This window comes from Emydura macquarii, unplaced genomic scaffold (genome assembly GCF_026122565.2).
Source record: "Emydura macquarii macquarii isolate MOO-44397 ecotype Brisbane River unplaced genomic scaffold, CSIRO-AGI_Emac_v2 contig_1253, whole genome shotgun sequence".
NCBI classification, from domain to species: Eukaryota; Metazoa; Chordata; order Testudines; family Chelidae; genus Emydura; species Emydura macquarii.
In genome coordinates, this window is record NW_027131390.1 from 36,613,100 (window position 1) to 36,636,811 (window position 23,712).

General features: G+C 51.7%; 1 protein-coding gene across 4 annotated transcripts in view; it reads right to left on the reverse strand.

The window, feature by feature from the left end:
• ENOX2 (ecto-NOX disulfide-thiol exchanger 2) overlaps positions 1 to 23,712 on the reverse strand; it is a 149,942-nt gene that overhangs the window by 14,212 nt on the left and 112,018 nt on the right. For all 4 annotated transcript variants that reach the window (XM_067548479.1, XM_067548477.1, XM_067548478.1 and 1 more), the window contains 3 exons: positions 19,354 to 19,535; positions 16,282 to 16,389; positions 883 to 939 (listed from right to left, as the gene is read on the reverse strand). In XM_067548479.1, the coding sequence (XP_067404580.1) occupies positions 883 to 939; positions 16,282 to 16,389; positions 19,354 to 19,535 (347 nt within the window). The remainder of the gene's footprint in view (positions 1 to 882; positions 940 to 16,281; positions 16,390 to 19,353; positions 19,536 to 23,712) is intronic.

Sequence of the window (23,712 nt, forward strand, 5' to 3'; positions counted from 1 at the left end):
ATGAAACTAACCTACTTGGTAAAGCTCTTTGAGAGCTACAAATGAGAAGCACCATATGAGAACTTGGTGTTAATAATAATTAATTAAAAGTTGTTCTATTTAGGTATTAAATTTCCTGAACTCAAGTCACTCTGGGATTGGGAAGTCAAGTTGGGTTCTTTCCAACATGTGTAACCTTACCATTAATAAAAGGTCTTGACAGGCCAGAGTAGGCCATCAGTGATCCTATATAACCCCATGGTCAGTGGCCTGGCATGGAGATTGGGACTAGCCGAGTCCCACTCTTCGTTTCAGTCTTCTTGCTGATCCAGGAAGGGAGTAATCTGCACCAGGTCTATCCTTGGGGGCAGCACACGCTCCCCAATGTGCTGGTACAGCTACAGAGCTGGGTGCATGCTCTGCCCATTCACACCCTCCTGCATGGGGAAGGGATGTAGCAGCCCTATGAAGCCTGCTTTTCCACTTGCGCTGTTGCAGAATGCCAGCAAGGAGTATAAGGGGCCCCCTGCACTCCTGCATTCTGTGGATAGACTAGCCAGCTCCCTATTACTAAATCAATAAAAGAAGTCACATCATTGACTTCATCAACTTTTCCTTGAGAAGTAATCAGATATTTTTGCAAAAGAACTAGCAGATATGATCCTCTAGATGTTAGGATGCAGCGAATCATCTCATACCCTTAGCCTGCTCCCCACACCACAGTGCTGCAGACATTTACTTCTTTTCCAGCCTGAGACTGCTGCTGATGCTTAATATGATGTTTCTTGTTTCCAGGCTGATATACTCAAGTCCAAACAACTAATCCACTTCTAATGAAATGGACAACACTTCTCTCAGAAAGATTCTGTGCCTAAAGTAGCAGAAAGACACACACTAACTTACATTTCCTTGATTATTGGTCACATCTCTCTCCTTGTCCTCTTCATCTGCTGTCTCTTGCTACATTCAATTACAGAAAGAGAAAAGGTTATAATCTTTGGCACAGTTGGTAAAATACTAGCTTTGCTCATTGGTCTTTGCAAATGAAGCTCTCAAACTGGAGCAATCTAACTGAGATTCAAATACATGAACAATCAGAAAAACAATTACTGTTTGTAACCCCTGCTCCAGTACATAGCACCAGCTAATGCATAGGGGGAGAGAGAGTTCTCATGTCCAGAAGGTATTGACCAGAACTATGCCACCATTTTCCAACAGAATCTGCTGCACTCAGTTAATAGAGTTGTGGGGCCTTCACCTCTTATGAGGATTGTACACAATGGCTGTCACCGTCCCTCCCAGCACCCAACAGACAGTGCTCTGAGGACTCAATGACCAGCCAAGATATACCTCGTGAAAACAGCTAGTGCAGAGCACAGGGAGAGGTGGTGGTTTGGGAGAGGGGCAGTAGGAGGAAGGGGACACTTTATAAAGCCAACAGAAAATCAACTCATTTACTCAAACTCCTCCCACTTCCCCCACTGGCCATCCCCATGTCCCTGAGACCTCAGAGGGGAGTCCTAGCAAGCTTGCTGCAGCACACAGGAACAACTAACAGTTACAGAAGCTCTACTCCTCCCTGGGCCCAGCACTGATAAATAGGTGCGACTACCAGGTACAGTCAGTAGATAGGAAACAGTCAAACAGCAGCAGGAATCTACAAGTGATGGTGAGAGCAGGCTGAAAGGCTTCTCTACTCGCAGCCCAGCAGACACCCAAAGCTGAAATGCTCAGGACTTTTGAGTCCTGATTAAAACTAAATCTCAGAGTCTGGCTGAGGGTTCTCTGAGTCTTAACTCCTTAACCAGACAATAGCTTTCATCCGGTCGGAAGCTGCATCACTCTCCGGAACGGCCTCGTACATGTGATGTAGAAGCCAGGGCCCCACTTGCGTTTTAGCGAGTGCTGCCTTCTCCTCTCCTCCGAACCGTGTGGTTTGGGGAAACCTGGGGAGAATATATAATTTGTCCAATGACACTGGGTAACCACCATGGGCCAGGGGGCCCGGTGCGGTCTCACTGAACCTTATCTTATAGACTACAGTATGAGGGAGGAGCTCTGGGGTCAGAGCCCTGATCCCGGAGACCTTTCTAGCCGAGGTAAATACCCCCAGGGAGGCCACCTTTCGGAAGGCTAAAGTAGAGGGTATGATGCCCTGGGTTCCAGGGAGGATGGGGGGGACAGACCGTGGGCCGGGAAGGACCAGGTCGAGATCCCAGGGAAGCACCACGCGGGCCTACGGATAGAGCCTCCTACCCCCTTCAGGGACCGAACCGCCATCTGACGGGAGGACCAAAATCCTCCTTCCAGCGGTTGATGGGCAGCTGATATGGCCGCTAGGTGGGGCTCCAGGGAGGCCAAAGTCAGTCCTTGGAACTTTAGCTGTGGCAAGTATTTCCTGGATCGCCTCCCCTGCTGAGAGGCCAGGCAGAGTACCTTGGGACTGCTCCCGGCAGGCAACAGCCACTTCCACTTAACCCGGTACATGGCCTGCGTGGAGGGTTTCCTGCTGCCCATCAGTACACACTGGGCCTGTTCTGAACAGCTCACTCATCACCTCTTGGCCACTGATCTACCACTCCCCGAGGTGTCGAGGATCCATGTCTGGGCACCACAGGTGACCGTGATCCTGGTAGCTGGAGTCACGCTGGCTCAGAGACTCCTGAGGTGGGCCATCAAGAAATCCAGCAGCATGCTGAACCCGTGCTGGCGTGGCCAGCCGGAACAATCGGGATGGCAGCTAGTTAGCCCCTCCTAGTTGAGCAGGACTGTATGCAGGAGGGGAGGGCGGGAGAGCAAATATAAAGGTCTCTGATCACTACGGACGAATGGCGTTGGTGAGTGCTCCTGCCCCTTGACCATGGAGGGAGCAGCACCATGGACACCTCATGCTGCAGGCCGGTACAGACTGATTTCGTGTGGGGAAACCCCCCTCCAGACGGTTGTAGACACCCTTAGTAGGCGCAGCAACCCCTCGTGGTGAGGAAGAGCGACCCTTTGACGCGGTCTGCCTCGCCATTCCTCACCCCTGAGAGGTGATCACTGCCAGGTACCAAGGGCCGATAGGTTCCCTTCATAAGGCTGATGAATGGGGTCCCACCGCTTGTCGGTGTAGTACATGGTCGCTACACTGACTGACAGCACGTGTACCTCCCTGCTTTCGATAAAGCGGGGGGGACTTTCCACAAGCAGGGCTGGGGCAAGAAGGTCTGGTCTGGGAAGCACGCCGATATATTCCATAGGCTGCACTTGAGTTAACATGGGCTTTATGCGTTTACCAGCAGGACCCCGCCAGTCACAAGAGAGGCCTGACCGGCTCACCCTGCTCCAGGCTTGGGACCTGGGCCTGTCTGGGTGGAGCAAGCCCCATTAAGTGCGCAGCTACTCCTGCCAGGCCTTCAGTAAACACTGTTGGCCAAGTAACAGACCGCAGGGTAAACCGTAAAGCATTAGAGGGAGTAACCCATACAAAGTGGAGGAACCTTGAGGATGGCGTCCCTGACATCCAGGGTGGCATATGGGACCCCTGTTCCCACTACTGGAGCTGGGGGGACCATGCAAGACTTAAGCCCCTTGTTTGGTATTTGTGGGATGACATAGGTCTGTCACCGTCCTCAAATCCCCTTTTTTTTTTGTTTTTTTGGGGGACGGGGGGGAGGAATGAGGAAGTACCTTGAGTAGGACCTCTCCCGCCATCACCTCTGGGACCTCTCCCGCTGCTCCTGGCTGAGGTGGCCTCAACCTCTTGGATGTGGAATTGCCACTGAGGGAGGAAGGGGGATGCGTTGAGGGCCGGGGGGGAAGGAGACGACCAGGGTCCCTAGCTCGCCAAGCTATCTCCGGGCCCCAGTGGGCCGAAGGCCTTCTGGCTCACCCAAGCCTAAGGAAGGGTATAGGCTCAGGCACTGTCCTTACGTTCACCAGCAGAAGGGCCTTTCCGATTGCCCCATAGCTGAGAGGACCTTTACTGAGGGCCGAAGGAGCCAGTCAGGATGGCTAGTATCTCGTAGACCCCCTGACTCTGTCCCCTTGCCCGTAGGTCGCAAGACAGCCGTGGCTGGCACCTCCGCTGCTGCTGTCCCTGGAGACCTGCCTGATACCTGAAGGTCTGTGGCGCATAGCAGCCCAGAGAACGGAGCATGGTCTAGGAGTCCCTGAGACCATGCAGCTTCGCCTCTATGCGGACAAAGAGAAGGCTGACCCATTCACAGAAGAGCCCCTGATGGGCTGCTGGACCTTTTCGGGATTGCAGCCACTAACCTCCAGGCATACTGATGGCAGAGGAAATGGCTCTGTCCACCAAACAGGCAGCCACTGAAGGTGGCAGGAGCGCTGCTCTAGCTCCCGCGGTACCCTGCTCTGCAATGACCTATAGGCTCAGCGTCTGCTGCCGGGCAGAGCCTCAGCAAAGCGGCTCGGAGTCCCCCGAGGGGCTCACCTTCCAGTTGCTGGTAGTGCTATTGAATGAAGTTTTCCCAAACAGGTTTGGCTTGCAGTTGCCCTTGTTGTCTGGAGTAGAGCCCGTCTGCCCCGCCTATCCCTGTGGCTAGCAGCAACCACCACCAGGGACACGGGGCGGGGTGGTAAACAGCATTCAAACCCTTTGGCTGGGCGTAATACTTTTCTTGGCTCATTTAAGCATCGGGATATGGAGGAGGGGGTTTTGCCACAAGACCCTCACTATGTTGGGCGCCCTTCTGTAGGCCAGGGTGGCTACCACTCTGTGGAGCCCCTTGGTAGCATATTAAAGGTGGTCTCTAAGTCCCCTTTTGCTCCTTCGCCTCCAGCCCCCAGGTGGAGGCCACCTCCTGAGCAGTTCCTGGTGTTCCCTAGAAACAACCAGGGCTCGGGAACATCCTTCATCTGGCCAGGGGGGGAGGGAGGGTGCAGGCTGCATCCCCTCTTCCCGCTGACCAGCGGTCCCCACAGAAGTCGCTGCCCATGGGGCTGAGTCGTCGTCCGAGGGCGCGTGGTGGCCTTTTTCTTGTATTTGGGGCACTGGCATCCCTGAGGGGTTGACGGACCATGGTCCCGTCCCCCCTCGGGAAACCCTTTAGGCCCCCATACAGCCATTGGGGTGACCATTGCCTTCAAGGCCATCTGCCTGGGGTTCTGGCACCTTCGTTGATGGATGCTCCCCCAGGTACTGCATCCCCAAAGGGACACTGAGGCACCGTTGACAGACCACTGCTGGGGTGCCCAAAGCCTCTTACTGTGCGGTCTGCTCCAGTGGACAACGCTCCGGCGAGCTGGGGTAACCTGAGCATCATTCCTGCACCGAAGACTTATTGCACTCTGCATGCGTCTCGGAGCTGAGTCAAGCTCCAGTGACCAGCTCTGCCTGGCCTCGGTGCAGGGCAAACTCCTCGGTGCCGAGTTTGTCTCCGGCATCTGAGTTGGCACAGCCTCGGTACGGGGAGCAAGATCTCGGTGCCGAGGCTGTCTCCGGCATCCGGGCTTTGCCTCGGTGCGGGGATTGAACTCCTCGGTGCCAAGTCCATCTCTGGCATCCAGGGTTCCTTGTTGCCTCGGTGCAGGGGGGCGAACTCCTGGGTGCCGAGCTTGTCTCTGCTTACTGGGTTCTGCACCACCCAGCTCCTCGGTACCAAGACTGTCTCCAGTGATTGGGATCAGCGCTGTGTACTTGCTGGCAAACTCTTCAGTGCCGGAGCGGTGGGATGGACCTCACCCAATGCCGGGGGGGGGTCGAGACCCGTGTTGGGCAGGTGACTTTGCTCTCCGCCTCAATGCAGGTTGGTCTGGCGACCGCGACCTGGGATGACTTCTACGGGAGTGTTCCTGCTGTACTCGAGAAAACTGGTCTGCAGGAGATCTTCTGAGCCTTTCAGGGGATCCCAACGTAGGCTTCCCCTTAATGCCAGCCCCATCTCTCTCACGGAGGTATGGACGGCGACGGCGTATGCAAGGCCAACAAGGCTCTTGCCGCCCTTCAGCCACCAAAGCTGGAAGGTGCCGAGGGGCTCCCCCACTCCTCGAGTCAGGGGAGACTCCCTGGCTGGAGATGCTGGCTCCGGCAGCGGGTCTCCGAGATCCAACCTCGGTGCGGATTGGTGCTCCAACCCACCTGCTCCAACGGTCCGGGGGAGTCCAAGTGCTTCTGTCTCCACGGTGCCAAGTCGGGTCGGTGCCGATGGTGCTCTCTGCACCAGCAGCGAGCTGTATACCCCAGCGAAGCGGTTGGCTCGGAGCCAGCTCGGGGCTCCGTGAGCTGGGCTTTCAAGCGGATTTTCCAGAGGTCTGAAAGCCTTACAATCCATTCTCTCACTTACAAAAAGAGCTTCTCTCCCCCCCACACACTTTAGGCAGTGGGGGTCAGTTAGCACCGGAGCACATGGCTTGAAGCCATGACACTGGAGCATGCCTGCTCCCGGTAAGAAACCAAGCTAGACTATCTTCAAGTGTTTAACTACCACTACAGCAGTTACTAATCTAACTAACTAATTAACACAAAAAACATAGTTTTAAGGTTTAAACACAGGGAATAAAGCGCTTGCAATAGAAGCGCAGGCAGTTCCAGTAACCACCATGGGCGGAAAGAAGGAACTGAGGGGGCATAGGGCCGGCAGTGCCTCATATACCACAGCATGTGTGCAGGACTCCAGGGGGCACCAGAGTCGACACCATGGGATCTGCTAAGGGGAAAAAAGTTCTGGTAGCTGTGCACGGAGGCGTACACACACCTATAGTGGAATGGACATGAGCAATCACTCAAAGAAGAACAAACTGCTATCCAAGAGAGTCCTGTGATTAGAAATAAAATCTGTTAATGTAAAAGCTTTCATTCTAAAGAAATATTTATAATTTTCCTTCCCTACATACAAAATAAATGCACATATATTGTAGCAACATTGCTGGAAAAACAGGATTACTGCAGGATTACTACATACAAAATAAATGCACATATATTGTAGAAACATTGCTGGAAAAACAGGATTATTGCAGGGGCACTCTCTCCAGGAAGGCCGCGGACGAGGCCTGGGCTCTGGTTGAGTGTGCCGAAACAGCCCCTAGAAGCGGTACATTCGCCTGCTCGTAGCAGCACCTGATGCAGGCGGTGATCCAGGCGGAGATGTGCTGGGTGGAGACAGGTGAGCCCTTCATCCGGTCCGCCACCACCACGAACAGCTGCGCAGACTTCCGGAACAGCCGCGTCCTCTCAATGTAGTAGGCCAAGGCCCGTCTCACGTCCAGCGAATGCCATCTCCGCTCCTCCTCCGACCCATGCGGTTTTGGGAAAAACATGGGGAGGAAGATATCTTGACTATAGTGGAACTGGGAGACCACCTTAGGCAGGAAAGCTGGATGGGGTCTCAACCACACTTTATCCTTATAAAAGACGGTATAGGGGGGCTCCGAGATCAAAGCTCTTATCTTGGAGACCCTCCTAGCTGATGTAATGGCCACCAGGAAGGCTACCTTCCATGAGAGGACGAGCAGTGGGCATGTAGCCATGGGCTCGAAAGGGGGTCCCGTTAGTCTGGTGAGGACCAGGTTCAAGTCCCAAGGAGGCACCAGGTCATGAACCTGTGGGTATAGCCTCTCCACCCCCTTGAGGAACCTCACCAACATGGGGTGGGAAAACAAGGACCATCCCTCCATCGGCTGGTGGAAGGCCGAGATGGCCACCAGGTGCACTCTTAGGGATGCCAGTGCTAAACCCTGAAGCTTCAGTTGGAGCAAATACTCCAGGATCGCCTGTATAGGCGAGCCGCTAGGTGGGATGCCCCGGGACTCCGCCCAACAGGTGAACAGTTTCCACTTGGCCCAGTACACAACCTGAGTGGAAGGTTTTCTGCTGCCCAGCAGAATCTGTTGGACCTGCGCTGAACAGGTTCTCTCCCCCTCCGTCAGCCACAGAGTCTCCAGGCTGTCAGGTGGAGTGAGTTCAGGTGCGGGTGCAGCAAGCAACCCTGGTCCTGGGAGAGGAGGTCGTAACGCCTCAGGAGCTCCACGGGCCGGGCGATGAACAGGTCCAGCAGCATACTGAACCAATGCTGTCTCGGCCAGGCTGGGGCGATCAGTATCACGTCCGCTCTGTCCCTCTTGATTTTCAAGAGGACCTTGGGCAGGAGCGGAATGGGGGGAAACGCATACATGAGGGTCCCCGTCCAGTCTATAAGGAACGCGTCGGAGATGGAGCCCGGCTCGCGACCCCGGAGCAAGCAGAACCTCGGGCACTTCCTGTTCCAGGATGACGTGAACAGGTTCAGTTGGGGAACGCCCCACTTGTTGAAGATAAAACTTATCACCTCCGGGTGTAGTGACCAGTCGTGTCGGGGTAGAAACAACCTGCTGAGGCGGTCCGTCTTGTCGTTCCTGACCCCCGGGAGGTGAGAGGCAGATATATGGAAGTCGTGCCTCACCGCAAGGTCCCAAAGTCGAATGGCCTCCTGGCAAAGGGCCGAGGAGTGCGCCCCCACCCCCTCCCCCCCCCCGCCTGTTCGTGTAGAACCTGGCTGCTGTGTTGTCCGTGAGGACCTGCACCATTCTGCCCCTCAGGAACACTTTGCAGGCCAGCCACACTGCCCTGAGCTCCCAGACGTTGATATGGAGGCCCTCCTCCGACCAGAGCCCCTGGGTGCTCAGGTCGGTGCTGATGTGGGCCCCCCATCCGTCATCCGAAGCATCCGTGATTAGGGTGATAGATGGGGCTAGATCCCAGAATGGGACCCCTCTCAGTACTTCCCTGGGGATCCTCCACCAGTTCAGGGAGGTCAGGACCTGTGGGTGAACCGTGACCACCCTGTTTAAGGAATGGCGGGCTGGTGCATACACCAAGGCTAACCACGCCTGGAGAGGCCTGAGTTAGAGGCGAGCCGGCCTCACCACATACATACATGCCGCCATGTGTCCTGAAGGAAAATAATTGTTTGCTTGACCACAGTTACTTCATTTTAGTTGTTTTAGTGTTCTGCTTTCTGTTGAAATCACCCACCCCCTCCTCTTTTCTTTGTTTATGGTGCTTATCTCTGCCAAGGTCAGAGAGAAAGATTAACAGGAGAAATGAGGAGTCAGCCTGTAGTAGTTTTTGCTTTCTCTTCAGTCTTGGGAAATAGATCAGACAATTTTGATAGATAAGTTGAAATCTTCTGCCCTTATCTTTTATGTTATGCATATGTTTATAGTTAGAAGATGTAGAAAGTGTAAAGCCAATAGCAATAATAATAATAATTTGAGTGTACCAATAAGCATTAAGAATTTATGCATATGTAATTTCTTTGTTTGTGTTTGTATAAATATGCAAGAGAGCATGCCTTCGGGGTCTCACACTGACCACTTGCTGGGAAGTGTCCGACCTCTGCAGAAATAAAAACTTGGAGACTGCCCAACTACCTGCGTGGATCTCTTTTCCTCTGGTGCAGGGCAAACGAACCTCATTTGGAATATTTTTCCAACAGTCCCAACAGCTGCAGGCAGTGCCTGGCTGTCGTTGTGGGGGACCTGTGGAGTTGGTCGATTATGGCGGCCATCACCTGGAAGCGAGGCTGTGGAAGGAAGGCTCTGGTTTGAGTGGCATCTAGGGTGGTCCCAACGAAATCTATGCACTGCACTGGGGTGAGAGTGGATTTCTGCTCATTTATGAGCAGCCCCAGTCTGGTGTATGTTGCGCAAGTGAGGGCTAGGCTGTTCCGAACGTGGGCCCTGGATCTGCCCCGGATCAGCCAGTCGTCCAGGTAGGGGAAGATCTGCACCCCTCTGCGGCGCAAGTGGGCCGCTACCACCGCCATGCATTTTGTAAAGACCCTGGGGGCGGATGAGAGCCCAAAGGGGAGGGACGAGAACTGGTAATGGCAGCCAGTTACCATAAACCTGAGGAAGCACCTGTGGCTGGGAAGGATGGAAATGTGGAAGTATGCATCCCTCAGGTCGAGGGCGGCATACCAATCTCCTGGATCAGAGCAGGAATAATGGAGGCTAGGGAGACCATGCGAAACCTGAGACGCCTGATAAACTTGTTTAGTCAGCGGAGATCTAATATGGGTCTCAGGCCCCCATTTGCTTTGGGAATGAGAAAATACCTGGAGTAAAATCCCCTCCCTACTTCCTGTGGAGGAACCGCTTCCACTGCGCCGAGGTGGAGGAGGGAAACAACCTCCTGCGAAAGGAGTTGCTCATGAGAGGGGTCCCTGAAGAGGGACAGGGTGGGGGTGGGAATCTGGGGGGAAAGCCGTAAATTGGAGGGCATATCCCCTGAGGACTACACCGAGGACTCAACAGTCTGATGTAATAGCTTGCCACTCAGTGTAGTAGGGTCTGAGCCTCGGGCACCTTTGGGCGCACCCTCAAAACCGTTTCCCGGGGTTTGGCCCTTTAGAGGGCCCTTGCTGGGGGGCCCCAGAAGATCCCGGGCGGTTGCGGCGCCCAAACCCCCCGTTTCTATCGTGGCCCCTACGGGGCTGCGATAGTCTGGGCGATTGCCTAGGGGGTGGTTGGGCCTTGCACTGGGGCTGCGGACGAGACTAGCGCTTCGAGGCCTGGGGGGTGTAAAGGCCCAAAGAGTGGAGGGTCGCCCTAGAGTCCTTCAGGCGTGCAGCTTCTCATCCGTTCTGTCCGAGAACGGACGTGCCCCAAAGGGCAGGTCTTGGATGAATTGCTGCACCTCCTGGGATAGCCCTGAAGACTGCAGCCACGAGCAGCGGCGCATGGCAATCGCGGAGGCCATGGCTCTGCTGGCGTTGTCCGCAGCATCGCTAGCAGTCTGTAAGGCCGCTGCTGCCTCCGTGGCACTCTTGTCCAGTACTGTGGCAAAGTCCGCCGCTTGGTCCTGGGACAGGCCCCCTGCAAACCTCCTCAAAGAGTTCCATAGGTTCAGGTTATAGCGACCCATGAGTGCCTGGTGGTTCGCTATTCGCAACTGCATGGCCCCTGTGGAGTAGACCTTGCAGCCAAAAAGGTCTAGTTTCTTGTTTTCCTTATTCTTAGGCGTGGAACCCTGTCCACCTTGCCTTTCCCTTTGGTTGGCCGCTGGGTGTGTGTACAAGAACTCAAACCCTTCCTGTGGCACATAATACTTTTTCTCGGCGCCCTTAGATGTAGGGGCAACCGAGGCAGGGGTTTGCCAGAGAGCCTTGGCCAGCTTCAGGACTCTCTCGTGGACAGGCAGGGCCACCCTAGACGGTCCTGCTGATCCAGCTACCCCAAAGAGGGGGTTCTCCTCCTCAGAGAGCTCTCTCAGTTCCAGGTTGAGGTTGCTCGCCACCCTCTTTAGAAGCTCCTGATGAGCTCTAAAATCTGGCGGGGTGCCCTATGGTCCCTGACGGTCACCTCGTCAGGGGAGGAGGAGGAAGACAGTGGAAGGGCCCCAGTAGAGGGTCCCTCCTCAGGGTCCGATTCCTCCTCAGAGGAATGGCCCTTGTCTGGCTGAGTATGCGGGGGAGGTGCCGGTTGGGCCACTGATGACGGGACCAAGACCGTGCCTTGCCCCATCTGGGCCCCCGATGGCTCCCAGTATGGCCACTGCCATGGTCCCTGTGGCCCATCCCGGTACCGGCACGGGTCCCGGCTGCGGCGCATCCAGTCGACGAGCTCGGGACCCCGAGCCCCTGGAGTGGTGCCGGCGGTGTCTATGGCCCCTGCCTGCCCTCATCGAGGATCTGCTGTGCAAGGACCCCGACAACAACAAGGAGTGCCGGTACCATCGTGTGTGGTGCCGGCGAGGAGGCATGCAGCTGGACGACTCCATTGAGTGCGACCTCCGTCTCGGTACCGAGGTTTTTCAGCGGCGCTTCCCCTTCGGGGACCGGGAGCGGTGCCGGCTGTGCCTCCGCAGTGCCGAGTCCGAGAAGCTCGAGCGGCAGCGCGGAGCTGTCTGTGTCGGTGCCGTTGCGAGTGACTCGGTGCCAAGGAGCTGCACGAGGCGGGACTGTAACGATGTCACCTTGAGTGGGACCTTTCCGGTGCCACGGCTCGTCGACAGTGCCGCAGTATGGAGGAGCTTGACGACCCGGAATCGGAGCTGAGAGGGGAGCCCGCACGCTCTACCCTCTCTGACCGTCTGAGGGGAGACTTCAACTCCTGTCTCTGCCACCCACCGGGGCCATCTAGCGTGGGTTTTCCCCAAGACGCCGGTCCCTGCGCCCTCGGCCGAGGGGGGGATGGAGGCGTGGTCATGCCCATGAGGGCGCGTGCCGCAGCAAACACCTCCAGCGTCGATGGTCCTTGCAGGGGCGCTCCCCCATCCCCAGGAGTCGGGGGAGGCTCCCTGCAAGGAGATGCAGGTGCCGGAGTAACCTCAACGGCCCATGGCTGGTGCATCTTCTGGCTCCCCCCAGGCCGCGGCGCAAGGGAGTCCCGGCGCTCGGTGCCCTGGCGCTGCTTCTTCTTCGGCACCGGTGACTTGCGACGGGTCAGCTCCGGTGCAGGTAGAGCACTCCGCACCGAAGAGACGCTCAGTGCCGTGGGAGAACGCGCTGGTTCATAGTCCGGGCGGAGCGCAGACTCCATCAGAATAGCCTTCAAGCTCATGTCTCATTCTTTTTGCGTGCGTGGCTTGAAGGCTTTGCAAATCCTGCACTTGTCCTTACGGTGCAAACAGCGGAGGCAGCGATCGTGAGGGTTGGTCACGGGGACGGGTTTGCCACAAGCGGCGCAGGACTTGAATCCTGTTGTGCCAGGCATGGCCCAACAGTAAGCCCCTAAGGGCTTCTTATCTAATCTAATGCTAACTATATTATACTTTAACACTACTTAACAACTACTTAACTCTAAATGTTCAACTATAAAGAACAGTTCAAATGGGGAAAGCTACTTGTTGTTGAGGCAAGAGGCAAGACGTTTCAGTAACCGTCATGGGCGGAAAGAAGGAACTGAGGGCCCGCAGGGTCGGCGGTGCCCTATGTGCCGCGGCATGGGCGCGGTGCTCCGGGGGGCGCCTGAGCCAACCCTGCGGGGTCTGCTTGGGGGGGGAAAAGGTTCTGGAAGCCAGTGCACGGTGGCGCGCACTCACCTATATTGGAATGGATATAAGCAATCACTCAAAGTAGAACCTTAAATCCATCAACATCTTTTAGAGAATGTAGATCAGAACATATCTTTAAAGGCAAGTCTAGGATTTACTGTGGATAATGTAGAACTGTTCTTTTTCACTTTCAAATTTGTTCTTTACCGTTAAATAACATTTATGCTGCTACAGAAGAACAAACATTTCCACTAAAATGATGTGCACTAGAAGATGTGAGCTAGCCTGGAAATATACACAAGTGTCTATGGAAGCTTGCCTCATTGCAAGAGACGAACCATTAGGCAAATTCACTGCTGACATAAATCCTCAGGCTGTGCAGGTAAACAGGTCAATACTGCACCGTCAGTGACATTTCTTCTCGGATCCAAATGAGATTAAAATGGACTAGGTGGCATTGTGCAAGCAGAGTGCTGAAAGGATTTTTTTCTAGTAAATCAACCCTAAAACATCTCCATGTGTATGGACACCTAAGAAACAAAGTATCAGTTTCTCTCTAGGGAATGCTCCACCATTTGTGCATTTCAGAACTGGCAATCTGAATGCTTCCATGTGGCTTAAGAGCAAGTTGGACCGATGAATTTGGTCCCATAGGGTTTGTATAGATTTTTGGACAAGATACAGGGCCACCTTTCACAAACCACAGTCAACAATCCTTGTTGTGCCTCCTGGGTGTCACGAGTGGGTGGTCTATACTCCCAATGCACTATGTGGTACTTTTTGGTGAAAGACTATACATCTGTGTCCTTTCTGTGAGCCTGAAAACTATGGATTGAGCCCTCCCCCCTGCATGTGGGCTCTGAACTGCAACCCTCTTCTACAATCTGTCCTTGGAATTCTTGTATCAAAAGGTGCAGGTGGTATAGAAGGGTGCTGAAGAATATTATTGCTGTGGCACTGTCAAGGCTGCTAAGCTATTACAGCTGTTCAGTGCTTCTGTCCTTCAAGCTCCAGTGTTACCAGCACTACCAGAGAGTGCAGCCTGCAAATTCAGCAGATCTCAATGTTATTCATAGAGAAAGACCCCAGGCACGGTTCAGTGACAAAGGCACTCAAGACTCACATAACTTGCACAAGTACAGCAACACAAATGCCTCATGGCAAGGAGCGGCTCAGTCAGCAGTGGGAGTTTCTGCTGTCCCCTCGGCCACACAAAGGACTAAGGCGAGGTACCCCCGACACAAATAGACTAGGACAAACAGCAGGGATAAACAACTTGTGTACCACCTTACATGTTTCATGATATCCATTTGTTATCTCCCCTTGCTCCTGACATCTCAGACAAAACATCCCTATTTGTTGTTCTGTCAAACCATCTGATCTTGTACTAAATTGATGTATATCTATATTAGCCTTCTAAGCTATATTTCTGTAAATATGTAGTGCCTAGCATACTAACAACAACTTTGCCAAGTTCATATACCGAACAATGAACTTGTAAGCATCTACTTTAATATATGACCTGACTTTACTTCACAGCCTCTGGTTTTAGACTCAGCCCGGTGCTCCAGGCACTCTCTTACTACAACAGGTAGTGCCTGAAAATTCTGTCTTCAATGAGAATTCTGTTGGACTAAGGAATGTAAAATTTGGCTCCGTCTTTGCAGCATTTTAGGCTTTTAGCAGCTTTTCCCTATGGAGATCCATTTGGGAGGGGAAAAGAATTTAGCTTGCTTTTGAAAGTAACAGTTTCCATGCTGACTACTTTAGGTTTCACAATGATTTGATATGTGAGTCTGCATTTTGCAAAGCATTCTCTTATGACATGCCCTTAGAGTTTTGTTGACTTCTGCCATGGAAAGGAGAGGTGCACAAAACAATCTGTAGCAAAAAGAAACTCTACTCTCATGACAAGAGACATGGATGGGTGAATGACATTGTAACCAACAGAGTTTCTACCATGTATATTCATGCAATGGTTCAAGCTCCAAAATATCTACAAAGCCCACATTGATAAATGTGGCAGTGTAGGAAGGTGCAGTGGCCTTCCTCAGAGCCTGGGCCCGAGGAAGGGCCCCAACGCCCAGAGCAGACAGGGAAAGGGCCAGCAGTCCAGTCTGCCCGGGAGCCGGACAGGGATAGGTCCAAGCGACCGGCCAATCTGGCCACAGAGGGGCGGAGCCTCCGCCGGGGCTGGGAGTACAAAAAGCAGGCCCTGCAGGTCAGTAGGAAACAGGCTGCTGCCGGAGGCAGATGTGCTGTCCCGACGGCTGCAGCAGAGGCCTGAACCCAGCCGGGCCGCTGCCCCAAGCAAGTGCCTCCCAGAGCAGAGGCCCCGGGAATAGCCTAAGCGACCAAGCCCTAAGGATTGGATAGGGCCTCCAGGCCCCCTAGACTGGCCTGGGCCACTAGGCCCCAAAGACAGGACAGGACCCCTGGGCCCCAGCGACTGGACCGAGACCCCTTGAGCCTGAGGGCTGGGAGATACCCTCAGAGACCGGTCCTGACCTGGAGGAGCTGCCTGAGGCTGAAATCCCATAGTCCTGTGACCTGGAGGAGTTGCCCTCTGCCAAGGAACCCCAGGAACCCTGCGATCTAAAGGAGCTGCCCTCCGCCAAGGAGCTCCCCGCCTTGCCCCCAGTGGACGAAGAGGGACTGGCGAGCCTGCCGCAGGCCTGTACCCCAGTGACCCCGAGGATCCAACAGATACAGGTACCTGGGGATATGGGGAGGAAGTGGCCCAGAGACAGCCTTAACCGTGGCTGAGACAGGGGCAAGGCTCCATCGGCGTGTTGCGGCAGGAGCCCCGCCGACTCAGTGGCAACGCCTTTGCCACGGCTAAGGCCCTGGGCTGGGACACAGTGGAGACGGGTGGGCCTGCATCCCCCTCCCCCCTTCCCTAGCCACCCCAGGAGAACCTACTCCTCCGTACCGCTAGGGATAGTGGAGCCGCTGCCCGCCTGCCCTGCCTGAGGGCCGGGGCGATAGACTGCTGGCTTGCCCGCCTGCCCTGCCTGAGGGCCGGGGCGATAGACTGCTTCACAGTCCACCCTGCCGGAGGGCCAGGACTAAGGCTTGTGAGAAACACTAACATTCTCCTTTTTGGAAGGTGCAGTGGCCTTCCTCAGAGCCTGGGCCCGAGGATGGGCCGCAATGCCCAGGCCGCATCGGACGCGGTCTTACAGGCAGCAAAATGCTTTAGGAGTCTGCCAGTTCTTCAAACAAAACAGACCACTGCCACACAAGCCAGCCAAGAGCGTATCCTGCACCCCCATACCTTGTGCTGCACACAGAATGAACTATGATGTCCAAAGGCTACAAGGGCAGCCACAGTCTATTACTGAAACCTCTTACAGAAGCCTGGAGGCCCAGACTGTACATACCTGCTCCTTAAGGGTTTTTAACAACGTTTCCATTTGTACTTTGTCTTCCTTCACTTTTTCTAGCTCAGCTTCTCGTTTTTTGTATTCATCTTGCAATTTCAGAAGATGCTAGAAGAGAAAAGAAATTCAGACCACAGCCTGACTTTCACACATTGGCGTTTTAAAGAAAATGGAATGAGTAAAACTCTTAGACAAAGACATGGGTCAAATTCAGAACGTTTTAAAAGTTTGCATATATAAAAGGAAAAGTTCCCACAAAATCCCTTAGCATGTGACAAACTTCTTTGAATATTGCTAAATATAAAAAACATGCCTTGATTTGTTAATATGAGGTAAGGCAGAATTATCTTGCAGCTCAAGAAAATACCCAGAAACAGCATATCTCAAGTTGTGTAGGCTGGTACGTCCTGTACTTTTTTTTATCATGACTAACAGAAAAACACCATGACGACTATTGTTATTGCATGTTCTTCTAAAAAATCAAGAGTGATGAGTTACCTTTTGTAATTAGTTTATATTTCTGGAACATGCATAATGGTGATTTGTAAAACTGTACATAATTCCAAATGAGCAACTATAAAAATGAAATAAAACTACAAGTCTGCATGAAAGAAAATGTTCAAAAGCAACTGTGTTTCTCAGGAACACCAGGCAAATGTTCAATCCCTTTTTGTGTAGTTATGTTGTAGGTTAGCTATTTTTCCATGCCTAACATGACCCATTTGTCTAGTTTGAGAGCACTTTTTCCTCCTCCACCCACAGAATAATGAATGAAACAACAACATATTTTGCTACAAGTTAGAACAATTAACATCTCCTCATAGCAATACTAACATGGGGCACCTCCAAAGACTGATTTATAATAAGATTGCTTTGTCTTTCTACAGGAAACAAACATCTTTTAGCTTTTGGGGAATTCTTCCTGGTATCTAGCCAGCCACAGAATGCTCTCAATTCCTCCAGCACAGCTCACTTGGGAGATTGCAGGAGTTGGATTAAAGTGTGTGCCACATTGGGGGCCTATCGCTGGTTCCTGCAGGCTAGCTGGGGGCTGAGGAGGGGTCCTGACTCAAGGGCCTGTGGTTACTTGTCCCTTAGCTCTCCTGATCGTCTTCCCACAGAAGCAGTGTTTCTCTACTGCAGCAGTTGCTGCCTCCGGAGCCTGACAGCTGAAGCAAGAAGAGAGCAGCAGCAGATCCAAGATTCCCTACATCTAGGAAGGAGAACTTGTCGAGTGGGGGAGGCAAGGAACAAGTAGTCATTAAAATGTTAATACTCTTTTAAAGATCAGCTGCATTACTAATGCTTCTGACCCTTTGTGACCTTTGCTCTTCTGTAACTTGTATCAGTTTAAAAAGGACGATAACGGCCCAACAGCCTGGTAAGGTGAGGGATGTCTGAGGTGGCTGGTCCTGGGGTCTGACTTGTGGCAGGCTATTCTGCACAGTTCTTATTTGTGAAGCACCTTGACTGACAGAAGCTATTACATTTCACATTAGGATATTATTTATATAGCACAAACACAAGCCTTCTTAAGCAACGTTGCAAACTCTGAGCAGTTAAAATCAAGAGTCAGGACCTAAAATCATGAGACTTGCTTAAAAATCATGAGATTTGAAAAAATAATAAATGTTGGGTTTGCCTTCCAGTTCCTCAGCCTTTGGGGTGCACTGGGATCATATTTTCAAGCTTCTCTTTGCAGCATGAGGGCTAGGAACTAGAGCAGGGTGAAATCTTTTGACTAAAACTTTTTTTTGCTAAAAACGCAGATATAGGTCGACCAAAGCACTTCATGAACTTGTTGCTTGCAGAAAACGGTTTTGGTCAAAATGAAAAAAAATTGGAAATGCCAAAATTTTGACATTTCCACAGTCTTGTTTTGATTTTTCTGGCTAGATGCACTAGGGAATTTAGGCACCAAAACACAGCACAAGGAGAAGCTAGTGCAGTTAGGGCCCTCACCTGGGATGTGGGATATTGAATGAAGCTGGGACTAGAACCCAGGAGTTCCCCCACCAGCGAGTGCCCTAACCACTGGGCTAGAATCAGTCTCACATATTCTCTTTCTGGGCCAATGACTGTATCTTATAGAAGTGGAAGAGCGTTCACATGGGAGAGCCCTGTTTCTGAATATCTTATAGCCTGGTGGTTAGTCCACTAACATGGTAGCTGGAAGACCAGGGTTAAATCCCTGTTATTGACTGTGGATTCAAGACTGGGTCTTTCCCATCCCAGATGAGTGCCCTAACCACGGAGCTAAAGATTTTAAGGTGGTGCGGAGGAAGACTCCTTTTCCTGCGGCAGATATGGAATTGTATGAAACCTTGGTGTTCAGAGAATCAAAGAGGTCACTCCCAAGGGACTGGTTACAGGCTGGGGCAAAGACTAGACCCTTTGGATTCCAGACACCTACATTTCAGACATAAATGTAGGAGGCATTAATGTGTAAATAACAGAACTAGACTTCCAGATCATTATCATCAGTTCATATCCACCCAGCAGTTCTACTGTTTTTGTAACCTTGGAAATGGCAGAAAGCTGCTTTCACTTGACTATAAACTTCCAAGCTATTAGCTGGTGCTCCAGCTGAAACAAAGGGAACTGGTTTTGTGTGCGTCTATAGTTGTTTCCGTTTTAAAGCTGTGGAGAGAAACCGAGGCCACTTTGCATTCCTAGCAAGGTCACAACTAAGTTTAAGATTCTGTCATGGGTATTTTTTAGTACAAATCGGGGAAAGGCTGCGGGCAATAAACAAAAATTCATGGAAGCCTGTGACCCATCCCTGACTTACTAAAAATACCATGGAGGTGGGGGGGACAAACAGAGCGGCCAGGGCTTGCTGCTGCTCCAGCCCCGTTGCTGCTCCTGTGGTGCTGCAGGGGCTGACCACTGCTGCTCCAGCCCCAGGGGTTCTGCTCCAGGTGAGCCCGGGGCTGGCTGCTGGTCAGCTGTTTGGTGGCCAGTCCCTGGGGCCGACAGCTACTCCAACCCTGCCCCAGAACTCCCAAAAAGTCATGGAATCCGTGAGTAAATTGTATCCTTAGTCATAACTATAGGAAAGAGTAGCCTTACCTGCTGCATTCCCTGCAAAGCTTGCTGGAGGAGTTTTAACTGCTGCTCTCTAGTTGTGTCTTCATCTCTGTTCACTTTCCCCTGCTCTCGCTTTAATAGTTCCACCTCATTCCTGTAGGCATCGAGCTGCCAGCGCAAACTGTCATTTTCCTCCTTTAGGGCCTCTGCCTGGGATATCAGGGCTAGGGGAATGATGGAGACAGGGAACAAAAGGTAAAATAAATAAATAAATAAAATAGCCTTTTCAGTCTTGAGAGTCAGAGTCCTGGGTTCAGTTCCTAGCTCTGCCCCAGAACATGACCTGGGGCCAGTCACTCAGGCCCAGATCCTGAAAGGTATTTAGGTGCCTAGTTCCCATTGAAATCAATGGAGGTTTGATGCCTACATACCTCAGAGGATCTGGGCCTCAAGTCCCCATCTGTAAAATGGGGATAATACAATCTGCTTTCTCCTAACCTTTGTCTGCCATGTCTATTTAGATGGTAAATTCTTTGGGGCTGGGCCTATTTGTCAGATGTGTCTGTGTGATACCTGGCATAATGATACCTTGGTATCAACTGAAGTCTCTAGGTACAAAGAACGTTACTATAGGCAGGGCTGGTAGCACCATCTATTATTAAGGCTGCCTGACACTTCCATTGTAACTGCATAGAATTTTGCCAAACATTGAGCTGAAATTTTACATACCGGGTGTCTCCCCAGACTGAGTCCCTCCCCCTCCCCCTCCCCCAAGCAGTTAATTGGTTTCTGACAAGGCTTGGGGAAAATATGTTTTTTTGCCAATGTTAAAAAAGTTATGATGACCTTTTATTTGAACAACTCTGGCACCCCACATTCTGAAACGAGTACTAGAAATCTCGCAGGAGGTGGCCTTTTTGTCAGGAACGTGTGTTCTGTTGTCCCTATGAAAATCTGCCCAAATCTGGCCAAAGCTATAAGTCTGAAAGAGCAGTTTGCACATGCTCAGTAGAAACATCTTGGATTTTAACAGCCGGGGAGACCAAGGGTGGGGTGGAGACACAGGGCCAGAAGACTGGTCTGAAAGAGGAGGGGGAAATTGGTCCATGGAATCCAGACGGCAGGAGACTCGGACTTACTGGCCAAGGAAACGATTTGGAATAAAGAGCCAGGAGTGGGGGAAAGGGATGGTGTGGAGGGGAGGAGACAGAAGGGTCTGTGCCCGTAGCACACACTCCCCTCCAGAGCCTGGAATGGAATCCAGCATCCCGGAGTCTCACCAGTCCTCGGCTATCAGCAAATAGCAATACACCATATACCATTGCCACCTTTACTTCTGTGCTGCTGCTGGCAGCAGCATTGCCTTCAGATCTGGGCACCCAGCCAGTAGCCACGGCTCTCCGGCTGCCCAGCCAGTGCCTAGTTTGTGCCAGGGCTAGACAGACATCCTAAGGGTCTTGATCTTCAGTAAATAGCACAGTTGCCACATCGTCTGGGACATAAAGTTTGTTCCTTGTTGTGTTAAGCTGTCCTGCAGCACCCCAGTTGAGCGAAGATTTTGAAAAGTTCAAAGGCAACTGCTTTGGTGTTCATGGAGTGTAATGGTATAGCTTCTGATTACAGAGTCACATAGTCCACTACAATTAAAATAAACCAGTATCCAGCAGTGCTCTTCTCCAGGGGACCGACTATATCGATTCCAATCAGCTCAAAGGGTATGTTTGCTAGCAGGAGGGGAATCAAAGGAACTTTCTCAGGTGGCCAGGGTGCATTTAAGCTGACACTCCCAGCATGAGGCACAGAAATCTAGAATATCTTTGCAGATTACAGGCCAAAAAAAGGGGCCAGAATTCAGGCTACCGTCCTCTCCCTCCTGAGCTGCCCTATGAAGGGTATGGCGTGGACGAGTCACATAACTTCCTTCCAATACAGTCAGGGCACTAGAAGCTGATTCTAAACTTCTTTGGTTTGTCAGTCCCTCTCAATGTGCTATAGGCAGTCAACCCTGAATCTTGAAGTGTGGGAACAGTCCCAGTTTACAGGACTCCCCATTTACTCCCACTACTTGGGTGCATGCTCGGCCCAGCACGTTGTCCGCCTGTTGTTGTTTTACAAGTGTGATATTCTATCAGGGGAGTAGTCTCAGTATTTGAATGTAGGGCAAGTGCCAGTAGCACCTATCCATTACAGGGACGAGGGAGAGTGGGAGTGTGTGTGTTATGGGACATCACTCAAAGAGGCAGAACTACAGTTGTGTGCACATTTCCCTTAACTCTGTCTTTCCTGGGTTTTAGAAATTAAGAGTTTTGCTGAACTCAATGTTCTGGAAGGGCACGAGATATCACTCTTAGCTCAGGGTTAACAAAGGTTTTTAACCTTTTAATTTCCTAGTTTTTAAAACAGAAACACAAATGTTTGTCAGTAGGAATTAATGATCATTTAGACAGTTGTAGTTCTTACCTGGGTTTGCAGTTGATATGCTACTGTGGCTAGGTAATAATCAAAAGACCTAGCTTTTACACAGTGCTTTTCTTTAGAACTTTACATCATCATCCCCATTTAACAGATGAGACACAGAGAGGTGAAGTAACTTGCCCAAGGTCACCCAGAACGCCTGTGGCAGAGCTAGGAACAGTCCCAGTGTAGCAGTCTTTCCACTAGGACAAATAGTTGGCCCGTGACTCCTCAGTGCTCCACCTCCTTCTGCATGTCCCATTACAGTGGAATAGGGATATTGGCTGTGCTTGGAAATGTTTGCAGTGTGTAGTTGCTAACAAGACCGGTGAGAGAAATCTAATGCATGCTCTAGGTCACAAAACCTGGACAGTTTTATTACAGGCTTATTAAGAGTAATTTTAAGCATGTGAGCAAAGACTGGTGCATCTCTCTTTCTCCACCCCCAGTTCCACCATTCCCTGCTACATGTAGATCTCCCCCTCACCATTTCCAGCTCCCCCTCCCATTCCCACCTCACTAAACCATTATGAGCTGATACTGCAGAAACCAGTAACATGTAGGCAGTTGCTCCCTGTTGTCTCGTGTCCTATGCTGCTGCATATTCACATCACAGGCAGCAGTTTACTGGAGGCCTGCACCCCACCTGGGGTACACACTCAGCTGGGCCAAGTCACATCCTCTACCCACCTCCAGCTGGGATTCCTACCCCTGCTTCAGCCAGGTTTCCCCAGACAGGCCCCAGGTCTACTCAGTCCATGCCCCCTCCAAACAGAGCCTACTCTGGCCAGCTCCCCCACCTCACACAAGAGTGATGTGTATCTTGACTATTCATATTATGGATTTTAGATGTTTAAATTTGTTACCTTTGTTCTCCCCACCCCAGATCCCAGCTCACATGAGGGGTTGGAGAGGGGCTTAGACACCTGCAGAGGGGTAGGGCTCCCCTAGATCCTAGCACAGACAGGGAAGGGAAGAATGCAAGGCTGACAACCCCCAACCCCCTCACATTCTCCAAGCCCTCCTTTCTTCTCCCAGCTCCAATCCCTTCTCTCTTACCTGACCCCCAACCCCTCACCCATTCCCATTATACCCCCATCCTTCACTGCAGACCCAAAGCCCTCTTTCCCACCTACTCTTGCACTCCAATCCCCTCTCCCCTTCCAGTGAGCAGCAGTCAGTCATTTCTTTTCTTTTCCAAAACACTTCCAGCACCTTTAGGATAGCTTGCTGTACACAGATTAAATTTCTTAAACAAACCAATCAACCAAAAACACACACACACCTTGGCAGAGGCAGATTTTCCCCAAATGTTTACAGATCTTTCTCAGATTTCTGCTCAGGATGGGTTTCAAACTTCAAAGGTGCTAGAATGTGAGAACTTGATGAAACACTGTTTTGTTTTTTCCTTTGGGTGTTTGTATTTCAGGAACCCCCAGCTCAAATGACCTGACATTTGGATCATTAGCCATACCCTACATTTCCATCAGGAATAGCAAATTTCAAGCCAATCATTGATCAGATTTTAGAGCACTTAGAAAAGTACTTTAAGAAGTTCCAGAAGGGTAGCTGTGTTAGTCTGCATACAGCAAAAAACAACGAGAGTTCTGTAGCACTTTAAAGACTAACAAATTTAATTTCTGCAGGCATAAGCTTTCGTGGGCTGTAAGTGGGTTACAGCCCACGAAAGCTTATGCCTGCAGAAATTAAATTTGTTTGTTTTTACTTTAAGTAGAAAGCTGATCTATGACATCAGAGGGAGACTTATGGGGTGGGGCTCTACACATCTATCAGCAGCACAGCAGGCTCAGAGAGGCATGAAATGGCCTAGTCCTCCCAACAAGATGTTCTCAACTGAGAGAGAATAGCCAGCGGAGATGAAAGCAGCCTGAAACAATAGCTGTCAGATGTGTAAACTGCTCCATTCATGTCAGGGATTTTCCCTCA